Consider the following 23,708-nt stretch of genomic DNA (forward strand, 5'->3'; position numbering starts at 1 on the left):
ACGAGTTTCATCATGGGCCAGGGTACGGTGTGACTGCTGTGTTTCTTTCCCCTTCATGAACCTCCCCCCCCCGTGTGTTGACTCCTGCTGCTGCCAGCAAGCTTCCCTCCACCCTTCCATAACAGCTTGCTTATTGAAATAAAGTTACTATCTGTAGAAAACATTGTATTCTTTATTAAAAGTCAGTCCCTGTAAGCAACCCACCCTCCCTCTTGCTTTTAAAAGCATGTGATTAAAAATACATAAGTAGGGGGTTTTGGAGGAGGTTGGGAGGGAGGGAGGGAGGGAGCGAAGACAAAGGCAATTAAGGAAGCCTTGAAAACGAGTTTCATCATGGGCCAGGGTACAGTGTGACTGCTGTGTTTCTTTCCCCTTCATGAACCTCCCCCCGCCATGTATTGACTCCTGCTGCTGCAAGCAAGCTTCCCTCCACCCTTCCATAACAGCTTGCTTATTGAAATAAATTTACTATCTGTAACCAACCCACCCTCCCACTGCCTTTGAATAGCATGTCCTTATAAGAAGAGTAAAAGAAATGAAAAGGTACCCCGGGAGTGGTTTGGGAGGAGTATAGGAGGGAAGAAAAATGCCATTAAGGGCATTTCAATGTAATGACAGCCTTTTGGTTGGACTGTCCACAGGGGTCGAGTGAGCAGGTGCAGAAAGCCTTCCCCCACACGTTCTTACACGTCTGGGTGTGGAAGATATGGGACATGGTGAGTACTGAGGGAGGTTTAAACATGGGCTGGAGTGGCACTCTGTGACCCCACAGCTCTTCCACCAGACTTCGGAGGATGTCAGTTTGATCGCGCAGCAGCTCCAGCGTTGCAGCCCGCCACCGCTGATCTTCCTGCCGCCACATCTCATCTCGAGCGTCCCTCCTGTCCTCACGTTCACTGGCAGCGTCCCTGTACTTTGCGACCACGTGTTTCCACTTCCCCAGATGAGCTCTTTCACTGCGGGTTACTGCCATTATTTCTGTGAACATCTCCTCCCGTGTCCTCTTCTTCCTTATTCTCCTTATCTGACCTATCCGTCGGACTGTGGTAGGGAGGCTTGAAAAATGTGCAGCTGCATGAGTGGGGGAAAAGAGTGAAAGAAGGATCATAAGAGATACATTTCACAGAACAATGGTTATACTCTTTCACAGTGAACTACACTATTCACCGTACGTAGCACATGTCACTTCACTACAAGGTCGCCTTTGGATTCTTTTAGTATTTAGTGCTTGCGGCTGTGGTGTCAGAGATCAACACAGACGCAGATCCGGGGATTACAAATCAGCTTGCTGGCGGAGATGGTAAGGCTAATGGCAGTGAACCGTGCAACCTCTTTTATTACCCTGTACCCCTGGCTATTAACAGGTAACATTCATGCTTGGCAGCCAAACTGCTAAAAAGCTAATCTTTTGCTTCTTTTCTTATGCCATCAGAAAGGTTAAGCACTAGAGGAAAATTGTGAATGGTTTCCCCTCCCTACTCTGCATGTCTGCTGTAATGGCAGGTCACTTTACCGCCTCCCCCCTCCACCCTCTATGCCTTGGCAATTAGCAGCGATAATTCCTGCTGCCCAAATGCTACAATGGTCAGCGCCATTAGAGACACCTCCCCGTAGGAATGTGCAAGTTTTTACCATCCCCCACATGGCTAACTGCTAGGAAAGGTTTTTTATTAAAGGAGCAGGAAAGCAGAAATGAAGGAATGGTCATCTCTGTCCCCTTAATAAAGTACATTACTTTTTAACAGGTGACCATGAACGATATCACTCTCCTGAGGATAACAGAAAGAGAAAAAGAAATTATGCTTCTTGAATGCCAGCAATCCCCGGGGCCATACGCAGCTAGGCTTTGTCATGCAATGATACCCGATTACGTGCTCCAGGCATGGCGTGGTAAAGTTTCGTACCATGGTGGACGGAATAAGGCTGCCCTGCCCAGAAACCTTCTGCAAAGGCTATTGGGGTACCTCCAGGAGTGCTTCATAGAGATATCCCTGGAGGATTTCCGCTCCATCCCCAGACATGTTAACAGACTTTTCCAGTAACTTTAATGCCAGCTACTGCATGCAAGCCCTCATGGCAAATCAATCATTAAAAAACGGTTGCTTTTAAACTATGGTTTTTATTTAAAAAAAGTACACTCACCAGAGGTCGCTTCCATGGCTTCATTGTCTGTACTAGTGGCTTGAGAGGGCTGGGAGGGTACTTCTGACGAAAAGCTCCTGGCTGTTGGGGAGAATGGAGTGCTGTGTGGTCTCTGCCATCTCGTCCTCCTCCTGTTCCTCCTCCACCTCTTCGCCGTCCACAGAATCATCAGCAGTGGCTGAGATTACTACCCCCACCTCTGAATCCACAGACAAGGGGGAGCCTTGTCGTGGCGCAGTTACCTAAAATTGAGTGAAGCTCCGTGTAGAAGCGGCATGTTTTTGGGCCAGATCCGGATTTGCCATTTGCTGCTTTGGTCTTCTGGTACGCTTGTCTGAGCTCCTTCACTTTAACTCTGCACTGCACCGAGTCTCTGCTATGGCCTCTCTGTCTCATGGCATTAGAAATCTTTTCAAAAGTTTTCTCATTTCGTCTACTGGAACGGAGTTCTGATAGCACAGAATCTTCTCCCCATACAGCGATCAGATCCAATAACTCCTGTGCATTCCACGCTGGAGCTCTTTTCCTATTCTCAGGAGACTGCATTGTTACCTGTGATGCTGAGAGCTCCACGCTGGCCAAACAGGAAATGCAATTCAAAAGTTCCTGGGCTTTTCCTGTGTACCTGACCAGCAGCAGAGTTCCTTTACCTGTCCAGAGCAGCCACTGGTGCACTGTGGGATACCTCCCGGAGGCCATTAACTTCGATTTCCATCCACACTAGCCCAAAATCGATTTTGTAAAATCGATTTTAGGGTTACTCCTTTCGTTTAGCTGGATTACAGAAATTGATTTTAAGACCCCCTTAAAATCGATTTTAAGTGCCTTGTAGTGTGGATGGTTACAGCGTTAAATCGATTTAACGCTGTTTAAATCGATTTAACGCTCTAGTGTGGACCTGGCCTAAGTGAAGGAGCACTGACAGTTTAGGGAATCACCACAGGATGTTAACAATGGTGCTTAAGAGCAGTCAAGTATTCAGTGTCACCACGTTTATATGTGGAAGTAGATAAAGATACTTAAGCCTAAAACAACATTACTTGACACGCAGCAGAATTATAGCTCAAGGCTAGCATTAAACAGCATTGTGTGCCTTCACCAATTTAAATTCATGTAAGAGCACTGCAACTGGACAATTCTGAGCATTCTCGCTAGTACTGTTAAATTCCCCAGGCTATAAACTCTTCTTTGGCATGCCATATGGTTACCACAATCTGGCTGCTTTTCCACCTTCCAGAGTCCCCTACTATTCCTCCCAAAGTACCACCCCAGACAGGAAGCCCACTCAGCTCTCCCGCACCTGAGACTGTCGGATTTCGGAACATGTTTAGGGCAACAGAGATTAAACCTAAGCTGGCAGAACCACCACCTTTGGAGCTGCAGCACATGAGCTGCCCATGCAGAAAGCACTCAGCCTCTCAATGCTCTAGACCCCACCCCCAAGATGACTTCGCATTTCTATACTGCTTTTCAGTTCATCTAACGTTAAAACAACCAAAGCTTCAACCTCCCCAGAGCAGGGGAGGTCAGCCTATTTTAATTGAAACAGAGGCTCCAGGTTTGTGACCTGCCCAAACAGTCAGTGACAGATCTGGGAAAAGGATGGAGAAACATGAATTTTGAGTTCTAGTATTTAGACCATGCTCCTCCTTACATAAATGGATCATCTGTCTTAAAAAAAAAATCAGGGGCATACTTGCATTTTGACACCCAAAACCCCTCAAGAGAAAAAAGAAAAAATGTCTGTTTTGGATATGGACCAGTGAATTCTCTTTTGGACTAAAGCAAATATAAAACTTTTACAGCAGGATAGAATTACAGTTCAGCATGAGCAGATTCATTAATCAACACTTCCAGCTTTGTAGCAGATTTGAAAGGAAATCTTTCCCTCTTCAGTTGAGGAAGATATCCATTCTGAGGCAGTTGCACTTATGAATCCCTGACAAGAGACGTTATGGAGCAAGTTTTTTCTTTAAATCAAGCAAATTTATCCATAGCCAAAGCCATTGTCTTCTTTTTGCGATGTGTGGAGATTTGTTAGTTTTTTTGTTTGGCTAGGGATTTTTTTGGTTTGTTCTGGTTCCACCATCTCCCCCCCCCCCCACACACACAAACAGCTTAAGAAATATGATCCCTGAAAAAGGATTACACATCCCTACACCACACCTGAATATGAGGAATATTCCATTATGCATGATTCTCACATTGCTTTTAAAACAGTGCTAGGTTTTACCCTAGAAATTATGGAGACTATTTTTGTAGTAAATGTTATCAGCAAGATTGCAATACCGTAGCATTAAATTAAATCCATTCTTATCAAGCAGCAGTCACATAAATTTGGCAGCAGACCTATTCAAGGAGAGAGAAACGAAGTGGTTTAACAATGCACTCAACTCGTACGCTAGCTTTCTACACATCTTGGTATCAAACCCCAGCGAGATGATGTGATACTTGAAGGACTGTAGACTATGTTGACAAACAAGAAAGAGCTGCTAACTTCAATGAGAGTTATTGGTCTAGCTATGTGGCAGCACAAAAAAATAAAGTACTACTAGCAAAAACGTCTTTCTAAAGTTGTGTGGACAATAAGATAGGTGTGTGGCCCTATAGGAATGCAATAAGCAAGAGCTCAGAGCACATAGGTTTTTAAAATATAAATTCATATTTGCCAATAATTCTTTAGTTTTACAAATGACTGCACAGACGAAACCAGAAGTGTCTGCGCATTTAAAAAAGCAGTAATTCAGACTTAACAAGGCATTTAACCTTTACTGAAAATGAGACAAAGACAGGTTTGGAAGAGTGAATTTTCTTGTTTCCATCAATGTGTTTTTATACGAGGAGTTGATGCATAGACTCAAAAAGTAGTGTGTTGAATGTGGAGAAAGTATAACAGCCTGTTTTCTTTTGCAATTAAAAATCCATTGCTTCCCCTACATGATATCTATTTCTATAGTAATTTCTGCCATTAGCAGAAGCTAGTTAAAATTGAAGCTAAAACACCAATCTAGGTTCTTCAGTACTTGATAACTGAATTTCCCAGCCTTAAAAAGGGTGACAGAAATTAAAAGTGACAAGATGGTGCTAGGTTAAGGACTATGTGAGCTAGCACTCAATTCAGGCAATTCCAATATTAAGGTTCCTAAGTCATGATAATTTCACTCCACTTTAATGTTAATGCCATGTATTTCCTAGTCCAGTTTTCATCGTTTAACATAGGGCTGCATATATCACTTATTAATCTATTCCCTAAAACACAGAATATGCAAACATTCAAAGTTAACGATGCAGTAAAAACCTTAGCTTCCGAGTTCCCTGACTTAAGTGCTTCACTTCAACTGTAACACTGCATTATTGCATCTCTCTGCACACAGCGTATGGAACACTGTAACAAAGCAGTAAGAGATTAATACGTTTCCATAATCAATGTATGGTCACAGACAGCAAGACCACGGACTTCCTCCTGCTCCCACAGATACGGCAGTGTAGTAAAAATTATTGAACTAGGAGAAATGTGGTTGTAAAATTTGAAAGTCAGAAACTTCACAGTTAAGGTTCCAAGGAATCTGAACTAAATGTATCCTTGACCACACATCTCATGTCCCATGGAAGGCAAAACCCTAGTGGTGGTAGCTAGGTACTGTTTCTACACTGTGTATAAGAAATAATTTATCACTGTAGACTATTGGCTGAAGTGGAGGAAAGTGTGGTTGGGTCAGTGTGGTGGCATCGGGGAATATAAGATCTCATTACAGCACAATAGCTGATGGTATCTCCAGTGTGAACTTAGAACCAACCTCAAATCCAATGCCCAGGTAATCCAATAACTATAGTTCTTTATTTACACTGTATTGTACGGTTCATAATGGACTTGTGGATGAGGCTTGGTGGTTGGTGCCAAGAGGATGCTAATGGATAAGCAGAAAATGGCATGTTACAGGGTCAACATTAAGGTTTCAGTTCAGTTCTTAATTCAAGTTCTATTTACAAGCTCAGGTGAAAATGTCTGTCCAGAAATTTTCACTTAAGCCTTATTTCTTCCTAACACTATTTAAGTATTTTCCTGAAAATTGCATTATTCAGCCAGTATATTCTCATAAAAAGCTAATCTGGGGGTAAAAAGAATTACACACCCATATAAAGTAGGCTCAGACAAAAGTATCAGATATTTGAAAGCTAGGGTTGGGTAGTAGCAGCAGGAAGCCCAACCCCCAGAGAGGCAAAAGTGTGTGGACAATCTAGATATTATATTTAAATTTTGTCACAAGTTCCACTCCACCGAGTAATGAAGCCCTGCTAAAAAGGCCTGATCTCAACCTCATTTTCCTGCGATTCCATAGATCCACTGGCCCCAGAAATTCAATGCTCCTTGGGAACCTATAGCTGTCAACTAGTGTTTGAATGAATTATTCCACAACAAAAATATAAAAGATCTACCACAGTAATATTTAACTTCAAAAAGGGGAACTATACAAGAAAGAGGATGGTAGTTAGAAGTTAAAAAGAGCAGTCTCAAGGCTAAAATATCTGCAAGCAGCATGGAAACTATGTAAAAACACCAGTCCAGAGGCTCAGGACAAACATATAAAAATCAAAAAAGACAGTAGAAGCACCAAAAGAATGATACTATGGCTGAACAGCGTAATTCCCGCCATTAGAGACGAATATGCGTCCTTTAAAATTTGGAAGTCGGATAAGGAAAATAGGAAGAAGCACACAAACTCTTTCAAGTATAAGAAGCCAGGCCAAGAAAGAATTTGAGAAGCAACTTGCTACACAATAAAAAAAAATTGTTAAGTACATCACAAGCAGGAAACCTGCCAAACAAACAGTGAGGCCACTATATCAGTGGTTCTCAACCTTTCCAGACTACTGTACCCCTCCCAGGAGTGTGATTTGCCTTGTGTACCCTCAAGTCTCATCTCACTTTAAAACTACTTGCTTACAAAACAAAAACACAAAGGTATCCCAGTACACTATTACTGAAAAACTGCTTACTTTTTCATATTTACCATAGAATTATAAAATAAATCAATTGAAATATAAATATTGTACTTACATTTCAGTATATAGAGCAGTATAAACAACTGCATGAAGTTTTAGTTTGTAATGAGTTTGCTAGTACTTTTTATGTAGCCAGTTGTAAAACGAGGCAAATCTCTAAATAAGTTGATGTACCCCATGGAAGAACTCTGTGTACCCCTACGGGTATGCGTGCCCCTAGTTCGGAACCACTGATATAAATTACCTGTTATCACTCAAGAAAGATCTTGGAGTCACTGTGGCTAGTTCTCTGAAAACTTCTGCTCAATGTGCAGCAGCCATCTAAAAGGCTAACAGTATATTAAGAACTATTAGAAAAGAGACAGAAAAGATGACAAAAATATAATGCAGGGGTCGGCAACCTTTCAGAAGTGATGTGTCGAGTCTTCATTTATTCACTCTAATTTAAGGTTTCGCGAGCCAGTAACACATTTTAATGTTTTTAGAAGGTCTCTTTCTATAAGTCTATAATATATAACAAAACTATTGTTGTATGTAAAGTAAATAAGGTTTTTAAAATGTTTAAGAAGCTTCATTTAAAATTAAATTAACATGCAGAGCCCCCCGGACCGGTGGCCAGGACCCGGGTAGTGTGAGTGCCACTGAAAATTATCTAGCGTGCCGCCTTCAGCACCTGTGCCGTAGGTTGCCTACCCCGATATAATGTATTATATAAATCCATGGTGCACCAACACCTTAAATACTGTGTCCAGTTCTGGTCACCCCATGTCAAAAAGGACAGAGTGGAACTGGGAAAGGTTCAAAGAAGGACAAAAATAAGCAAGAATATGGAATGGCTTCCATACAAGGAGAGATTGAAAAGATTAGGGTCGTTCAGCTTAGAAGAGACAACTAAGGGGAGATATGATAGAGGTCTGTAAAAATCAAGATTGGTGCAGAAAAAATTGAGAGAAAAGTTATTACCCTTTCACACAATACAAAAGCCAGAGATAAAGAAATGAAACTAATAGACAGCAGGTTTAATACAAACAAGAGGAATTACTCTTTCATACAACACACAAATAGCCTGTGAAACTCATTGGCATAGGACGTTGTGATGACCAAACATATACCCAGGTTTTTTTGAATCTGGTTAAGTTCACAGAGGATAGGTCCATCAATGCCTATTAGGCAAGAAGGTCAGGTACAAAATCCATGCTCAGGGTCACCATAAACTGCTGACTACCAGCAGATGGGAGCAGAAGACAGGGATCTTTAATTGTCCTGTTGTGTACACTCCATCTGAAGCTCTGCTACAGGCCACTATTGGAGACAGAACTCTGGGCAAGATGGACCATGGTCTGACCCAGTCTGGCAGCTCTTTTCTATGTATGAAGTGCCAGTATAATAAAGCTGAGTAAAATAACTCAGACCTACATAGCTCTCTTGAGCTAATAAATTGTCAGATGCACTAAATCCAAATTACACACAATTGAGATGCTGTGTCACCCTATATACCATTTCCATGAAGAGTACTTCCTTTCCTGAACACAGATCTCAGTCATTTGCAATTTAAAAACAAACCAACGGCCTTTTGCCTGAAGCCATCCTTTGAATGTCCTCTCGGATTTCTTGATCAAAAATTTTATCCCAGAGGGGAGTCAAAATCTGTGAGATTACAGCAGCTCCTTCACACTAGCATGACATTTGGTGGAAAGAGCGAGGCACATGTGACAGAGTAGGGGAAAATATTTAATTTACATAGCATTGTGTCGTTGCCCCAGGCCACGCGGTATCTGCCCACAGTACACTGCCTGCTCTATAATCTCTTCTAGGAAGTGCCACAGTGGTAATCAGAACACCAATAAATACCTAAAAAGTAAACCACTAAAGAACCCAGAGGGCTGAACTTGGAATTCCATGTAGCCCTGAATTTAACCAGCTCCTTCAACTATTTACCCTGTGCAAGAAATTACACAACTCGGCTAGAAATCTTGATGTGAAGATGTTAAAGTCCCGTAGTGTATAATTACGGCTGCCATGGCAAACTATTTTTGTATTTTAGTATCAAGTGGCAGAATTGATAACATGCACCCCGGGCCATTATTTACTTTCTACACAAGATGAAGGTGATAAAGCACGCACAAACCTGAGTATGACTGGGCACTAACATGCACCTGTGTCTGGTCAAACCAGAAACAGACGACATAGCAAACCTGCCTCCTGGCACTTCATTAAGCTAAAGAAATGACAGTGCCTGTAGTTAAAGAAGAAAGGTTTTTCTGCTTGCTGAAGAAGAGCACAAAGATTCGGTACAGCAGAGTTTAAAGACATGGACTGAGCTTTGGGAGAGCAGCACGAAGGTAGCAGTCACATTCTAGATTTTAGAATCCCCCTCAGGACTGTGGGGAGGCCGATCCAAAGGCCGGATCTTTTCTCCAACACATGCACAGGTGGGGGATGCAGTTGGCAACCCCTTCGTGATTGGTTTTCCTCCCCCTTTTATATTCCTAGAGTGCTTTTTGCCCATGGCTCGCAAGCCACTTTACATGCACACAAGATACTCAGTGCCTCATCAGATAGGAGGGGACAATACAAGGACTACAAGAGGTTAAAGGATCCCCTCCGCCCCCCAAGTTAACAAACAAGTGACTGGCAAAGCTGTGAAATCTTGAAATCAATTCCTAGTCCTCTGCTCCAACACCAAACCCATTTCCTTCTCCTCAACAAGATTCCCGGAGAAGGTGAGGGGAGTTTGCCTCCTCTCCTCTGCCTTAATCCTATCAAAGGCTCCATGCCGCAATCCACCTGAGTTATTTCTCATCTGATTTTCAGCATGATCAGTTAGACGAATTTTCACAAATCCAATGATAGGTGTTGAGTCCGAATCAGTTTTTCATAGGTCTTTAATAACTGCCTCTCTCTCACGCCAATTAATGAAGATTAAACAAAGGTTCTCACTGCCCTTGCACTTTATTGGGCAGCCAAGCTAGAGCTAGATGCTCAAAGAACTGATTTCATTGCAGGATTAAGCAGGAAGACAAGCAGAGGGTCAGGTGGTCAATTCTCAAACATTTCACAACAAGAGAAACTTAAGTTCACAGTCCTGGTAAATTACCTTTTATTCACTGACAAAGTCCTGCTTTAGCTCTGAGTTTGGATGACTGAAGACCACCATGTATTAACTCATCTGGGAAGAGACAAACATTAAAATTGTGGCAATGCAACTGCATTTACAGCCTGGGGTTAACACAAAGGAGCCCCACTCCAGTTAAGCAAGTAACCTGAATGCATCATGCCCACAGCATAGGGAGGTCGAAGGTCTTTCTAAAAACAACTATTCCAAGGCCATGCTACAACCAGTCATACTAGAGAACTTGAGAAATACCTCAGAAAAACAGCATCGTAAGAGAACCATGCCACCCAGTGAAGGAAGTCTCCAAGATACATGAGCATGCCCAGCACATAACTTCCCCTAAGCTGCTCACAGAGAACCCCTATATTATTGTAACTTAGGCTGCTTACAGCAGCACGTGGGCAATGAAGAATGTATTTGCTGTATTATTCATCAACAAATCTGAGGTGAAAGAGCCTTTCACACAAATAGAACCTAGCCACACAGGGGAGACATGATGGATGGGTGTTGTCTTCTGTACGAATCAGCAAACAGAAGGCTGCTCCCGCTGTTGCTAGTTGGTTTCAAGAATGATTTCTATGAAAAGCAAGTACTTTGCACAGCTCCAGATACTTTCTCTTCACATCCATTTTAGTAATCATTTACCACAGCGGGTTTATATTGCAATTAATGACTACAATAAGGAGAATTTACCTACCTGTAATTCTACTTCTTTGAAAAGCTCATTCAACCTTGCTACCACTACTCTCAGGAGGGCAAAATTATTTAACAGGTGCAAGAGTGCCACTTATCTCACACTAGAGACTGAAGACTGGTGGCTGTTATCTCTCAAGAAGATGCATTCCTTATCTGGAAGAGTTAATAAAAATGAGACAAGACCAAAGAAGAATTCAGGAAAGAGAAGTCGGGAAATACTGTTTGGGGGGGAGACGGTACAGCAGGGAGGATTCTTGGATAAACTGAGAATTGACTCAGACTTGATGCAAAAATATTGTCACCCAGATTGGCTGTCTCATAATTTAGTCCTACATAAAATGACCCAAATTCATTCCTGCTGTAACACGATTGACGTATTTGGCCGAGCATAACATCTTTGAGAGCATGAAATAAGGGTTGAGCAACTCTGCTTGCAAATAAAGGGGAAAGAAACCAAGAGAACCAGGAAGAATGCGACAGAGAAAGCAACAGACTGGGAAATCTCCTGACACAGGAAGCTCCTGACTTCCTCACTGCACAGGGAAACTGAGGTTAACTGCTGTGTTGGAGACAACTGTAGTGAGAACTAAAACAATGCTAAGAACCAAGGGATGGCAAGTGTCCCAGCCAACAATCACCACCACAGGAACAGGGGGCTCTGCCTCATGCAGTCCTAGATACAGGCACAGCCCCAGGTACTCAACTCTTCCCCTGTCCAGTTCTGAGTCATATGAACTTGATGCATCTTCTTGAGAGCGCGCAACTGAGCAGGAAGCAAACTGACCATGCTTGCAAACAAACGCGCAGCATGACACTCCTCCTATCTTCACTCCACCCAGAGAGACAGCACCACACTGCCAAATCCTGCTGGCTCATCAGCCGCCTCAGCAATGCGGCTCTCTGTGCACCCACTGAATCCTCCCAGGGAGCATTTTGGGACTATGCTGAATGCCTTGTTCGCACCAGCAGGCTACAAAAGATGCCTTCTCCACAGATGGCTTACCTATGGACAAATGCCAATGGTGGAACTCCAGGTGAAGCAAACGAGGCCATCACATGAAAATGAGATGACTGAGAATGAACCTAGTTAAAACACTGATTAAGTAGAATTCATTCTAAAATTGCCATGCTCTGACAGCTGTCCTCTCCTTGCACCCTGAAGAACTGCCCCTGTATTCCCTCTCCATGATCTCTTGAGAGCCCCCACTTAAAAGGTTTCCAGGTCCCAGCCATCACCTCTCCTGGGTAAAGACCTGCAACTCACTCCCTCCTCACTAGAGGTTTGAAGGGTGCACATCTCCCTGATCTACACTGTGACATCCCAAGCAAGTCATTCTACCCATGCTTTGCTTTCTCCTTGAGGGCTATGGCTCGAGTAGTTACCAGTAAGCTTCTCCTAAGCAAGTACATTTATTCTTCTGGCAAGACCATTACAGAGAACACACACAAACCAAACTTCCCATGTGCATGCTAAAAGCTCACCAGAGGTTACCCTGCAGCCTCATGGGGCCATAGTGAACTAGAGTGTTTCCAATCCTTCCACAAGGGTGAGAATTCCACTTGGAGGGAAGGTCCTGTCTGCCTGCTGGATCAGGAAGCAGAGTCCAGAGTCAGTTTAAACTCAGGCTATTTATCCAAGAGTCCTTTCATTGTCTCAATCTCTGCAGAATCCAGTTTGAACTAGTACATGTGAGCCTCTCCTAGAGCTGGTACCTCTCTGCGGGCATATCTCCCAAGGATATGGCAGGAAGTTGCCCTGTCACATCTTCCTCAGTACAAGAGTTATGCGATTTCACTTTGGGCACTTGATAGGCTGGGCACTCCTCCACTTGTGCTCTGGTTGTGTTTTTTTAGGACGATTAAAAATGCTGATCAAGAATAACTGCTACATGAAATACACATTAGAAGCCCTGGAAGATAAAACGTAAAGCTAGAATTCAATTTAAGAAACTTGCTCAGAAGAGAAGGGGCTTATCAGAAATATCTATGGAAGTTCCTGAATCTGAACACAAACAAGTGGAGCACTGGGCTAGGAGGCCTTTCTGAAATCCCCCTCAGAAATGTGTCTCTTGCTATTTAACGTGCTCCTCACTTTCATACCCAGCAGATAAAGGTAATTTTAGGCAGCAACAAATCCACAGAAGGTGGCCTACGGTGACAGAAAAATGCAGTTTTCCCAGCCAGTGCAGTCGAAGGAATAGTTCACAGCTGAGGGTATGGCTACACTTGACATTTCAAAGCGCTGCCGCGGCAGCGCTTTGAAGTGTGAGTGTGGTCAGAGGGCCAGCGCTGGGAGAGAGCTCTCCCAGCGCTGCACGTAAACCACATCCCTTACGGGTGTAGCTTGCAGCGCTGGGAGCCGCGCTCCCAGCGCTGCGGCACTGATTACACTGAGGCTTTACAGCGCTGTATCTTGCAGCGCTCAGGGGGGTGTTTTTTCACACCCCTGAGCGCGAAAGTTGCAGCGCTGTAAAGAGCGAGTGTAGCCATGGCCTGAGGGTGCTGAACTGGCAATGACAGATCCTCCCCACCTCCCTCCACCACACACAGTCACCAATACAGAATAGCTCTTTATGTTCTGGGATTTCAAGCCAGCCAGTGATCTTACTGAAAAGTGAGATAATAGGCAGGGACAGTTAGAAAGGCAGAAGAAAAAATATAAGGAATAACTCCAGACATATCAGCCATTTATAATCACTGTTATGAGACAAAGTTACCAGATAGTTTTATGGCCCCTTCCAATTTAGGATTTCCTTCCAGTATCTCTAATCCATTGTACATGAGGTCAAGGTAGTGGAAGAAGAGCACGTCTGTTGGACGTAAATTTCCCTCCCAAGGCTCTAGGACATCAGACTTTACAATCAGGTATATACTTAATAACTGAAAAATATGATCAGCAGCTTTCCCAAAGTAACATTCCCAAACACTGGTATTATGAGACAAGGCAGGCAGCTGCCAGAGCACAGTGTGATTGGAAACACACTTGCATGCCCCTTGCTCAGCTACACCTGCAACCACTAGAGCAGTAAGGAAGTGAGGTTCAACTCTAGCTCTTCCAGAGTTGCTGACCTGGCCAGCTCAGAGCAGGTCCATACAAGGGCCTTGTGTGCACTATTGGGGTAAGTCTGCCTAAGTTATGCTGGAGTCGACGTAGCTTGGGTCAACTTACTGCGGTGTCTACAATGGACACCGGAATGCTCTCCAGTCGACTTACCTTACTCCTCTCGTTCCGGTGAAGTACCAGAGAGCATTCTGGCGTCGATTTAGTGGGTCTTCACTTCAGTTTTTAAGCACTGACAGACATTGAGGCAAACTGAACATGGAACCCCATGAGGCCTTTTCAGAGTCACTTTAAAATGCAGCTCAAATATAAAACAGGAACAAACACCCACAGGTTTTGAGTAAGTAGGAGAATAATGAACGATATACAAAATCAAAGTCAACCTGTACTTAATTATTTTGGGTTACTCCTCTCCTACTTACTACCCTAAAGCTGTATAAAGAACCATAACAGTAGTGCATATTTTATCCTAGATTATATCTTATGTAAATTCATTGCCGTAATTGCTGGCTGACACTGCTACTATGATGGCTGAGTTCTAACTATTATTATAACTTTTTATAACTTTCTCAGTTCTTTTGGACTGAAGTTTCTAGGCTTGGCCTCAGTTCAAAGGTGATGTTTTCAAATATGCTTCACTTAGAAATTCCAGCTACAAGAAGGAAGACATCTTCCAATATGTTCTGGCCCAAGTTTTTACAGTTATAACTCAGCTGAGTCAAACACTCAGTCCTCACTGAATCCAAGTATGACAAAGTTGGTTCAGTGGTTAATTATGCATGTCTGAAGTCAGCAACACCACAATTGCATAATAAAAGTTTGCCACACATTTTCTCAACAGCCATGAGAGACTGCACTCCTATACGTCTTATAAGCACCACTAGATGCATAGCTCCTGTTCACCTTTTATACACACAGCAAAATGAACTGCTCAGATTTTCTTTTTTTTAAGAACATAAAAAAGTGTTCTTAACCATCTTAATTTGAGAATAATTAAAATCTACAATGTTTTTAAAACAGTTATTGATTAACTGAAACTGTTACCCAAATACAAGGATAGGCCTAGAAAGCTAGAAATAGTTAACCATGTCAGAACACCTCCCCTCTGTACTCCCAGCATAGCTCAGCTGATAAGCACAAGTTGGAGCGTTTCCTGCGGCCTGATGTAGCCCTGGTGGTGACTGTTTATGCTCCCATCACTTTCCCCCCCACCTCGGTGCTACTGTTTAAACAAAGGAGTAATGGAATGCACGACCCCATCGCCACAGGCTTTCTGCTCTCAGTGGATCCAGACAGAATCATCATCAAGCGGCTGGTGCTCAGTGGTCACCCTTTCAAGATCTTCAGCAAGACGGCTCTAGTGCGGTACATGTTCTTTAACAGAGAGGATGTGCTGTGGTTTAAGCTGGTGCAGTTGAGGACCAAGTGGGGCCGCAGAGGACACATCACAGAGCAGTTAGGAGCTCATGGTCACATGAAGTGTCATTTTGATGGGCAGCTGAAATCCCAGGACACGGTGCTCCTGAATCTGTACAAGCGCGTCTTCCGTAAATGGACTTATGACTCACATGTGCCGGAGCTGGTACTGTGGGTGAGAAACGAACAGCAGCTCCCCGTGCAGGAGGTGGAGATGGAATAACCCTCCAGGCTTGCTGTGGTTTGCACCTCCTGCACCCCACATGGGTGCTTGGCTGTTCCAAGCCTCGTGAGAAGTAGAGAGAACAGCCCTGGACTTGTTAGTGTGGTGCCTTTCCTGGGGTTTGTGTCCAGCATTCACGCTGGCTGCAGCAGCATTAGATCTGGCTCACAACTGCCTATGCCCTGGCCTTCAATGTCAGTTTATTTCAATGGTAAATATATCTTCACCTCAAAAAAAACAAACCACACACAAGACACTTACTGATTATCAGTTTTTATTGCTCTGCTTTCAAGGGTTGTATGACTTGACCAGACCAAATTTACTCTAGATTGAAACAGAGAAGTCTTTTCAGTAGTTTAGGAATATGTTAGTTTAGCTATCTGAAGGTGAACTGAAATGTTTCGTTTTTATATTTTTGGATCCTATCCATTTAGCCAGACTCAAGGCTAATCATTTTAGAAAGCAAAAATAACTTTAAATGCAACTGGAAGGCTTAATACCTGCCAAGACCAAGTTCAGGACCTCAGGGTTCTGATTCCTCTTCCAACCCCAATGACATCACTAACAGCTAATGCTTGTAAGGCATGATGCTCCCAAATAGCTAAATTATGTCAGCTATAGCAGAGGAAACAGAACAACCTGTGACATTGCATTCCATATGCTTTATGGAAATATGCTTATGAATATGACATAACTGGAATATGCTTCATGTTAAATACCCCTTGTATGGTATCATCACAAAGCTTATAATCTACTGAGTGTGTTCATCCTATTTGTTTGCATGTATTATTTCTATGTCTGGAGTTAGGAGAATAAGATATAAACTTGTATTACTGATGTAAACATATTAAGTGGAAGCCATTAAGGGTGCTTCAGAATCAATGAACTGTAAATGGCTCTGTTAGTTGCAAATCGGCCTGTGTACCTGTGGACCAGTCCAGGAAGAAAGGAGGCTGGGGTCTCACAGGACATGTGACCATGTCACCTGATAATGAAATCCATCTTAAATCTGGTACTTTTCCACTTAGAAGGAGGACTGGGAACCCAGAGAGACAAAAGATTCCCACCTTGTGCCAAAGCTATAAAAGGGGGTAAAGCAGCACAAAAAGGCGGCCAGTCATGAGAAATCCCCTGCTTACCATCTGAGATGTCTGCTGGAACTAACAAGGACTGTACCAGGGGAAAGGATTGGGCCCAGACTAGGAAGGAGTCTAGTCTGTGAAAGAAGCTAATTGGAACATCTCTGTGGGTGAGATATTACCCATAATCCATTTCTTAACGTATTAGGCTTAGACTTGCGTGTTTTGTTTTATTTTGCTTTGTGACTTACTATGTTCCGTCTGTTATTACTTGAAACCACTTAAATCCTACTTTTTACACTTAAAATCATTTTTTACTTACTAATTAACTCAGAGTATGTATTAATACCTGGGGGAGCAAACAGCTGTGCATATCTCTCTGTCAGTGTTAGAGAGGGCGGACAGTTTATGAGTTTACTCTGTATAAGCTTTATACAGGGTAAAATGGATTTATTTGGGGTTTGGATCCCATTGGGAACTGGGTGCTGGAGAGGTAACCTGCTGAGCTGTTTTTGGTTAAAGTCTGCAGCTTTGAGGGTGTGGCCCAAACCCTTAGTCTGTGTTGCAGCAGGCTAGCATATCTGGCTCAACAAGGCAGGGTTCTGGAGTCCCAAGCTAGCAGGCAAAACAGGCTCAGAGGTAGTTTCAGCACATCAGGTGACAGTCCCAAGGGGATCCTTCTGACTCAACCCATCAAACACCCTATCAGTAGAGCCCCTTGTTTTTCACAAATACAAGAAAGCTGAACAAACAAACAAAAAACCTCACCCAACAAAGCTACAGCTCCTGTTGCTCCTGTCCCGTGACAGCTAAAATGAAATAGGATGAAATTCCCCCCAAAATTATAAAAAATATCATCACAGGGCTTTCCCAATTGGTATGATCTTAGGTCTTGGCAGAAAAGCAGCATTCAATTTGCCTTTAAATGGTAGTCATATAACTTAAGTCTAATCTTTTAGTTGGTGTCTGCGATCTCAAGGATTTACATATTTCATAAAACACATTTTGGTCACTTTTAATATAGTTAGTTCAATTTCTCCCAGCATAGACAAAACAAGGTTCCTTAGAAAACAGGGTGACTAAAACTAATCACCACTAACAATATAATTTCTGAAGGCAACAACAAATGCGGTCCTTTGAATCTGAAGTAAAATTTCAAACCCATGGCCAGTCAAAACATAGACTGGCCAAAATTTATACAGTTAATATCCCTATCAGAAAGTATAAAATACACAGCATGTAATGTAATCCCTACCTCAGAAGGTATACAATATACAGCATGTATTAGTTCTCTTGTGAGAAGTCATAACTTTTGGTCATAATACCCAGCATTTAGATATGGTACTCAGCCATGAGGAAACAAATTATATTCTGAATTCAAAATAAGAAAAAACACAACAGATTACATAGGAAGATGGTAACTTTAAAAACATTATCTAAATGTTATACCAACTTCTTTCTTCCTACAGAAAGGTATGTTACTGTATTACAGGTTTTCCTAGGTACAAAAGTCCAACCAAATCCTCTTTCCTTTCTGAAATACCCAAGTGTACTAATTAAATTTAGATAGCCTAAAATATTTAAATTCAAAATTCAGTATGCATCACATTTCTAAATATAAACATAAGTGTATAGTAATAACTTAGAACTAGCTAGAATAAAAAATGGAACTGACTTGTGAGTGCTACTGATAAAGATTTAATTTTTATTACTGTTAATATTTTGCTGATATCCCTGTTATTTTAGTTTCCAGACATATATACCTTTGTTTCCTTCTCTCAAACACTGCACCTCAGGAAAATGCAACATTTGCCTAACGACTGGGAAGCAGAAATGTTAATCTCCAGCTCTGACTCCTGAAGTTACTAGTGGTCATCACAACGGCCCCAACTATTGAGTCTGAGACTGGCCTCTGAAATATACAGAGGATTAAAGAATACAAACATTTCCCTTATTTTCATTACAGCAGGAATGAAGAACTTTTAAGAAGTCAATAAGTACAACTTGGAGAAGGCCTAAAGCAAGAGGTACCAGCTTGTCTCTACAAAAAGCAACTATGGCTGCACTCGCTTCTTGCCAGTATAGCTAAAGGTCTGGTTAAATACTTTAACAAAAAACATGAACAGAAGTGCTCTCTTCTGAAAAAGTGTGAAGTATTGTCTCAATTTAAAACATTCACTTGCAAAGTTTGTGACCCCAAAACCTCAGCAGTGTATTAATGCCCAAGAACCAGAAGGAAACAACTAGACTATTTTCACTGCCCCAAACTGAGTGAAATGCTAAGAAAAAAGCATTACTGATAAAGGCTAAATTCTTTATATAAAATACTCAGCTTAAACACAGTTATACACTGAAAAGTGACTACAGATGGCATCAGGGATTCAATATCCCTTACTCCATAGCAAATACGCTCAATTTACAAGTTTCCAATTGCCAGCTCTGCAAATTCAACCTGGGAAAGTCAAGTTGCATTCTTCCCAGCTCCTGTATGCACCATCACAAGAAATGAAGATGCTGCACTCAGAACTTAACAGTTCTGTTGATCATTCTAGATCATGAATCCACTCCAGCTGCCTGTCTTACAGCTGAGGTGACTAAGGATACAAACTTTTTTTTAGAAATTACTATTTACATCACTTGTCTGACCGTACCACACTTTAAAATACTGTTTTAAACTGGTTCAAGCTAACTAAACAGTGACCAGTGTGGACTGAACTTAACCATGTGAAAAACAATATGAAAACAGGGTTCCAGTTTAGGTCCCTATGTAGGTTAGAACAGCTCTGACTATGCTTAAACGGTTTGGCCTTGTTCCCCCACTGATTAGCCAAATCCTTTTTGAAGAAACAGTTGGCCTGAACAAATTGAAAGCTTTTCAAAGCTAATGTCAATTGAACCACCCCACTAACTAGCCCAAACCTTAGTTGGACACTCTCGGCTATTACATGAGCCCATTACAAGCCTGCAGACCAGACTGAGAAGAAAGCATGTCTCCAGCTAAGGTACTGCCTCGTGTAATTTGTTGTGTATATTACTCCCGGAACTAGGCACCACTGTACGCTTGCAGAATTCACGTCCCTCGCAGATTTCTCTGCTTCCCTGCAGAAAAATGACTTCTGACAGTGAAGCAAAGGAAAGCAGCAAGAGCAGTCACGCGCCACTCCCCAGAAGCAAGAGTGCATCATTTTGGGTGCCTGGAGCAGCCAGTGGACAGGAAAATCACAGCAGTGGGGATTGGGATGGGGATAGGGACACCCCAGACGGCGGCGGCTCCTCCCTGTGCTGGGCTCAGTTGCCAGTCCCAGATGGGCTGGCAAGAATAGGACTTCCTCTTCCCCTGTAAAGAGCAGCCAGGGCCAGGTTAGACCCACTCCCAGGAAAACTACCCCAGTTGCAGGAAGCTCTGCACTCCCCTCCCTTTCCTTGTCCCCAGCACTCCTCAGCCACAGGGGGAAGGGACACTGTATAGGGAACTGCTCCTCCATCTGGCCAATCCCCCTGCATCCAGACCCCATTGACCTCCCCACAAAACCTCATCCCCCTGCAAGCACAGCCCAACCCCCCAGCACTCAAACCCCCACTCCACTGAGCCTCACCCCCTGCATTTGGAGCCTCCCCAAACCCAGACTGCCCCACACAGAACCCTCTCACCCCACACCTGGATCCCCCCCCACACACTAAGCCCCTCCACACTTGTATCTACTGGGCTGAGCCTGTATGCCCCACACCTGGATCGAGGGTCAAGGCTGGGTGTGCGTGTGAGAGACTGTCCCTCTCGCTGGCTATCTTGATGCACATGGCATGGAGGGGAAGGGCCCCATGAAGTTTCTGGGGCAGACCTGGGCCTTGCACTGTGTTAGGGTTGGGGTCACCTCACCACCGAGTCCTTTTCCCGTGGGGCTGAGGGGAGTGCTGCAGGATGATCTCCTACCTCTGTGCAGCCTATAGCCGGTGCTCCCCACTGCCACGCTGGAGAATTCACATTTATTTATTGAAATTTTGCAAAAATTTTAAAATATTGTGTGCAGAATTCTCTCAGCAGTAGTATATATATTGTGGGCCATGTGATTTAAGGTCTTTGTACACAGTCTGGCCAGTATTCTAAAAAACAGGAGGCTCATTTTAGGCTCCTAAAACCATATTTAGGCACCTAAATAAGTGGCCTGATTTTCAAGAGTGCTGCACACCCAATAGCATGAACTGACTTCACTGGGAAGTGCTAGATGCTCAGCACAACTGAAAATGTACTTCCTTACATATGGACTTAGAGGCTAAATTTAGCCTCGTTTGACTATCTTGGCGTGTGTGTGTGTGCGCGTGCGCATATATATGTGTAGTATGCTGTGATTATGCATACTATATATAGGGATGCACTGGGAACTACAGACTGCAGGGCATGTGTAAACTTATGCACTGTACAACATATTTTCACAGTACTCTGTACGTATGCTGTAATGTTCTGCATTGCAAGAGACCATCACCTAATTCTTCCCACCAGACTCCCATGCAATAGCAAAATAAACCACTGTATGCTCAGCTTCACAGAAGCAAACAGAAGAGAGCTTAAGAACTAGTTCATCCTCCCTTGACCACTGCAGGTTTGATCCTTACAAAGTGTCTAGTGCACGTCCATCTAGTAGATTTATTGTGCATAGTAAATTATCACCCTGCTCCTCTCCCCACCTTGATCTGGTCCCTATCCCCAGGGTACCTGGGCCACCCCACAGGTCCCTGTATCCATCCCCCATCCCTATAGTAGTTACCTCCTCCGCACCCAGGGGAGCCAGGCCAGTCCACCCTAGGTCCCTGTAATAGTCCCCCAGTACCTGCAGTAAGTCTCTCCTCCCACGGTCCCTGTACCCCCCACACCAGTAGCTAGACTGCCCCTCCATCAATGTGCCCAAGCCACCGGCCCCTGCAATAGTTGTCCCCCATCCTTGCAATAGCTGTCACATCTTCCCAGTCTCTCTACCCCCAAGGAAGCCGCCCAGGTCACCAGCCTCCCCATCCCTGTATTAGCCACGCCAGCCCGGCCAGCCCCAAGTGCCTGCAGTAGCTGGGCCACCCCCCGGTCTACATATACCCCCACAGGATAGCCCCCCATTACCTGTAGTAACCAGGTCCCTCCCAGATACACCCCTGATATCTGTAGAAGCTGCCCCCAATAGGCCCCCCATCCCTATAGCAGCTGTCCCCCCTGGGGTAGCTTCCCAGTACCTGTAGTAGCCCACCCCCCAGTAGTCCCCCATACCTATAGTATTTGGACCCCCCAGCTCCCATGCAGCTGTCCCCCCAGGGACAACATCCCCAGTCCCTGTAGTAGCCCACTCCTCCAGGAAGCCCCCTAAACCTATAGTGGCTAGACCCCCCCAATCCCTAGACAGCCCCCCCAGGGATAACGCCCCCAGACAGCCCCCTGGTCCCTGTAGTAGCCTGCCCCCAGGTAGCCCCCCACACCTATAGCGGTTGGACCTCCCCCGGCCCCCAGACAGCCCCCCCCGGGATAACGCCCCCAGACAGCCCCCCGGTCTCTGTAGTAGCCAGCCCCCCAGGTAGCCCCCCACACCTATAGCGGTTGGACCTCCCCCGGCCCCCAGACAGCCCCCCCCGGGATAACGCCCCCAGACAGCCCCCCGGTCCCTGTAGTAGCCAGCCCCCCACACCTATAGCGGTTGGACCCCCCCCGGCCCCCAGACAGCCCCCCGGTCCCTGTAGTAGCCAGCCCCCCACACCTACAGCGGTTGGCCCCCCTGGCCCCGGTACCTGTAGTAGCTGAGCAGCCCGTTGCTGAGCACGAACCAGCGGCGCTGGTAGCCCTTCAGGTAGTTGGTCCATTTGAAGAGCCAGCCCTTGTAGGTGTCGGAGCCGGGCCCGGCGGGGGCGGCCGGGACCCCCAGCCCGGCCCCGCCGCCCCTGCCCGCCTGGCCCGGCTCGCTGCCCCCGCTCATGGCTGGCCCGGCGGGGCGGCCGGGGCCCGGCGGGTTCTTGCAGGCCAGGCACGGGACGGCGCTGAGGATGGAGACCAGCCCGCGGGTGCTGCCGCTGCACAGCGCGGCCGCCTTCCCCATAGACCCGGCCCCGCGCGGCCCCCTCCGCTCCGCCCCGCCCGGCCGGGGGCACCGCGCTCACGTGACCAGCAAGCGCGGCCCCGCCCCCAGCGTGTTCTAATAGAGGGCGGGGGCTCCCTGGAGGCGGGGCCTAGACAGAGGAGGGCGGGGCTAGGACATAACACATGAGGGCTGGGGGCTGTTCTGGGCAGGGGCGTGGATAGGGTGGGGAGGAGCCATGGCAGGGGGCGGGACTGCTCAGCAGAAGGGCGGGGCCGGGACAGAGTGGGGCGGGGTTCCCTGGAGGCGGGGCCTAGACAGCAGGGCGGGGCTAGGACAAACGAGGTCTGGGGGCTGCTTTGGGCAAGGGAGTGGATAGGGTGGGGAGGAGCCATGGCACGGGGGCGGGGCTCCTCAAGGGAGAGGGGGCGGGGCCTGTCTGAAGCAGAGCTGGGGTGAGGGTGTGTCTGTCTTGGGGCCTTAGTTCCTGGCCCAGACTGACCCCAGGGTGGCTGATCACCTGCCCTCTGTCCCTGGGCTGCTCTGGCGGGATCCTGGCAATGGGCTCACCCTTGGGTCGTGCCTCCTTGGCCAGCCACCGGCTCCCCGAGGCTGGGCCTTGGCTGACCCACATGCTCCCCGAGGGACAGGGCCGGCTTTAGGCCTATTCCACCAATTCCCCCGAATCGGGCCCGCGCCCAGTGGGAATCCCTTCCCTGGCTAGAGGTGCCTTTTTAATTTTTACTCATCTGGCGGCGCTTCAGGTCTTCAGCAGCACTTCAGCAGTGGGTCCTTTGCTTGCTCTGGGTCTTCGGCGGCGGGTCCTTCAGTGCCGCCAAAGACCTGGAGCAAGTGAAGGACCCACCGCCCAAGTGCTACTGAAGACTCGGAGCACAGCCCAGTGAGTACAAGCCCCACGTGGTTT

General features: G+C 45.3%; 1 protein-coding gene across 1 annotated transcript in view; it reads right to left on the reverse strand.

Moving 5' to 3' along the window:
• The window catches only part of OSBP2 (oxysterol binding protein 2), a 392,283-nt gene extending 369,479 nt beyond the window's left edge, over positions 1–22,804 (reverse strand). The window contains exon 1 of the mRNA XM_030583569.1: positions 22,500–22,804. Within this exon, the coding sequence (XP_030439429.1) occupies positions 22,500–22,804 (305 nt within the window). The remainder of the gene's footprint in view (positions 1–22,499) is intronic.
• Positions 22,805–23,708: the final 904 nt, after the last annotated feature.

The sequence above is a fragment of the Gopherus evgoodei genome, chromosome 13 (genome assembly GCF_007399415.2).
Source record: "Gopherus evgoodei ecotype Sinaloan lineage chromosome 13, rGopEvg1_v1.p, whole genome shotgun sequence".
Classification (NCBI taxonomy): Eukaryota; Metazoa; Chordata; order Testudines; family Testudinidae; genus Gopherus; species Gopherus evgoodei.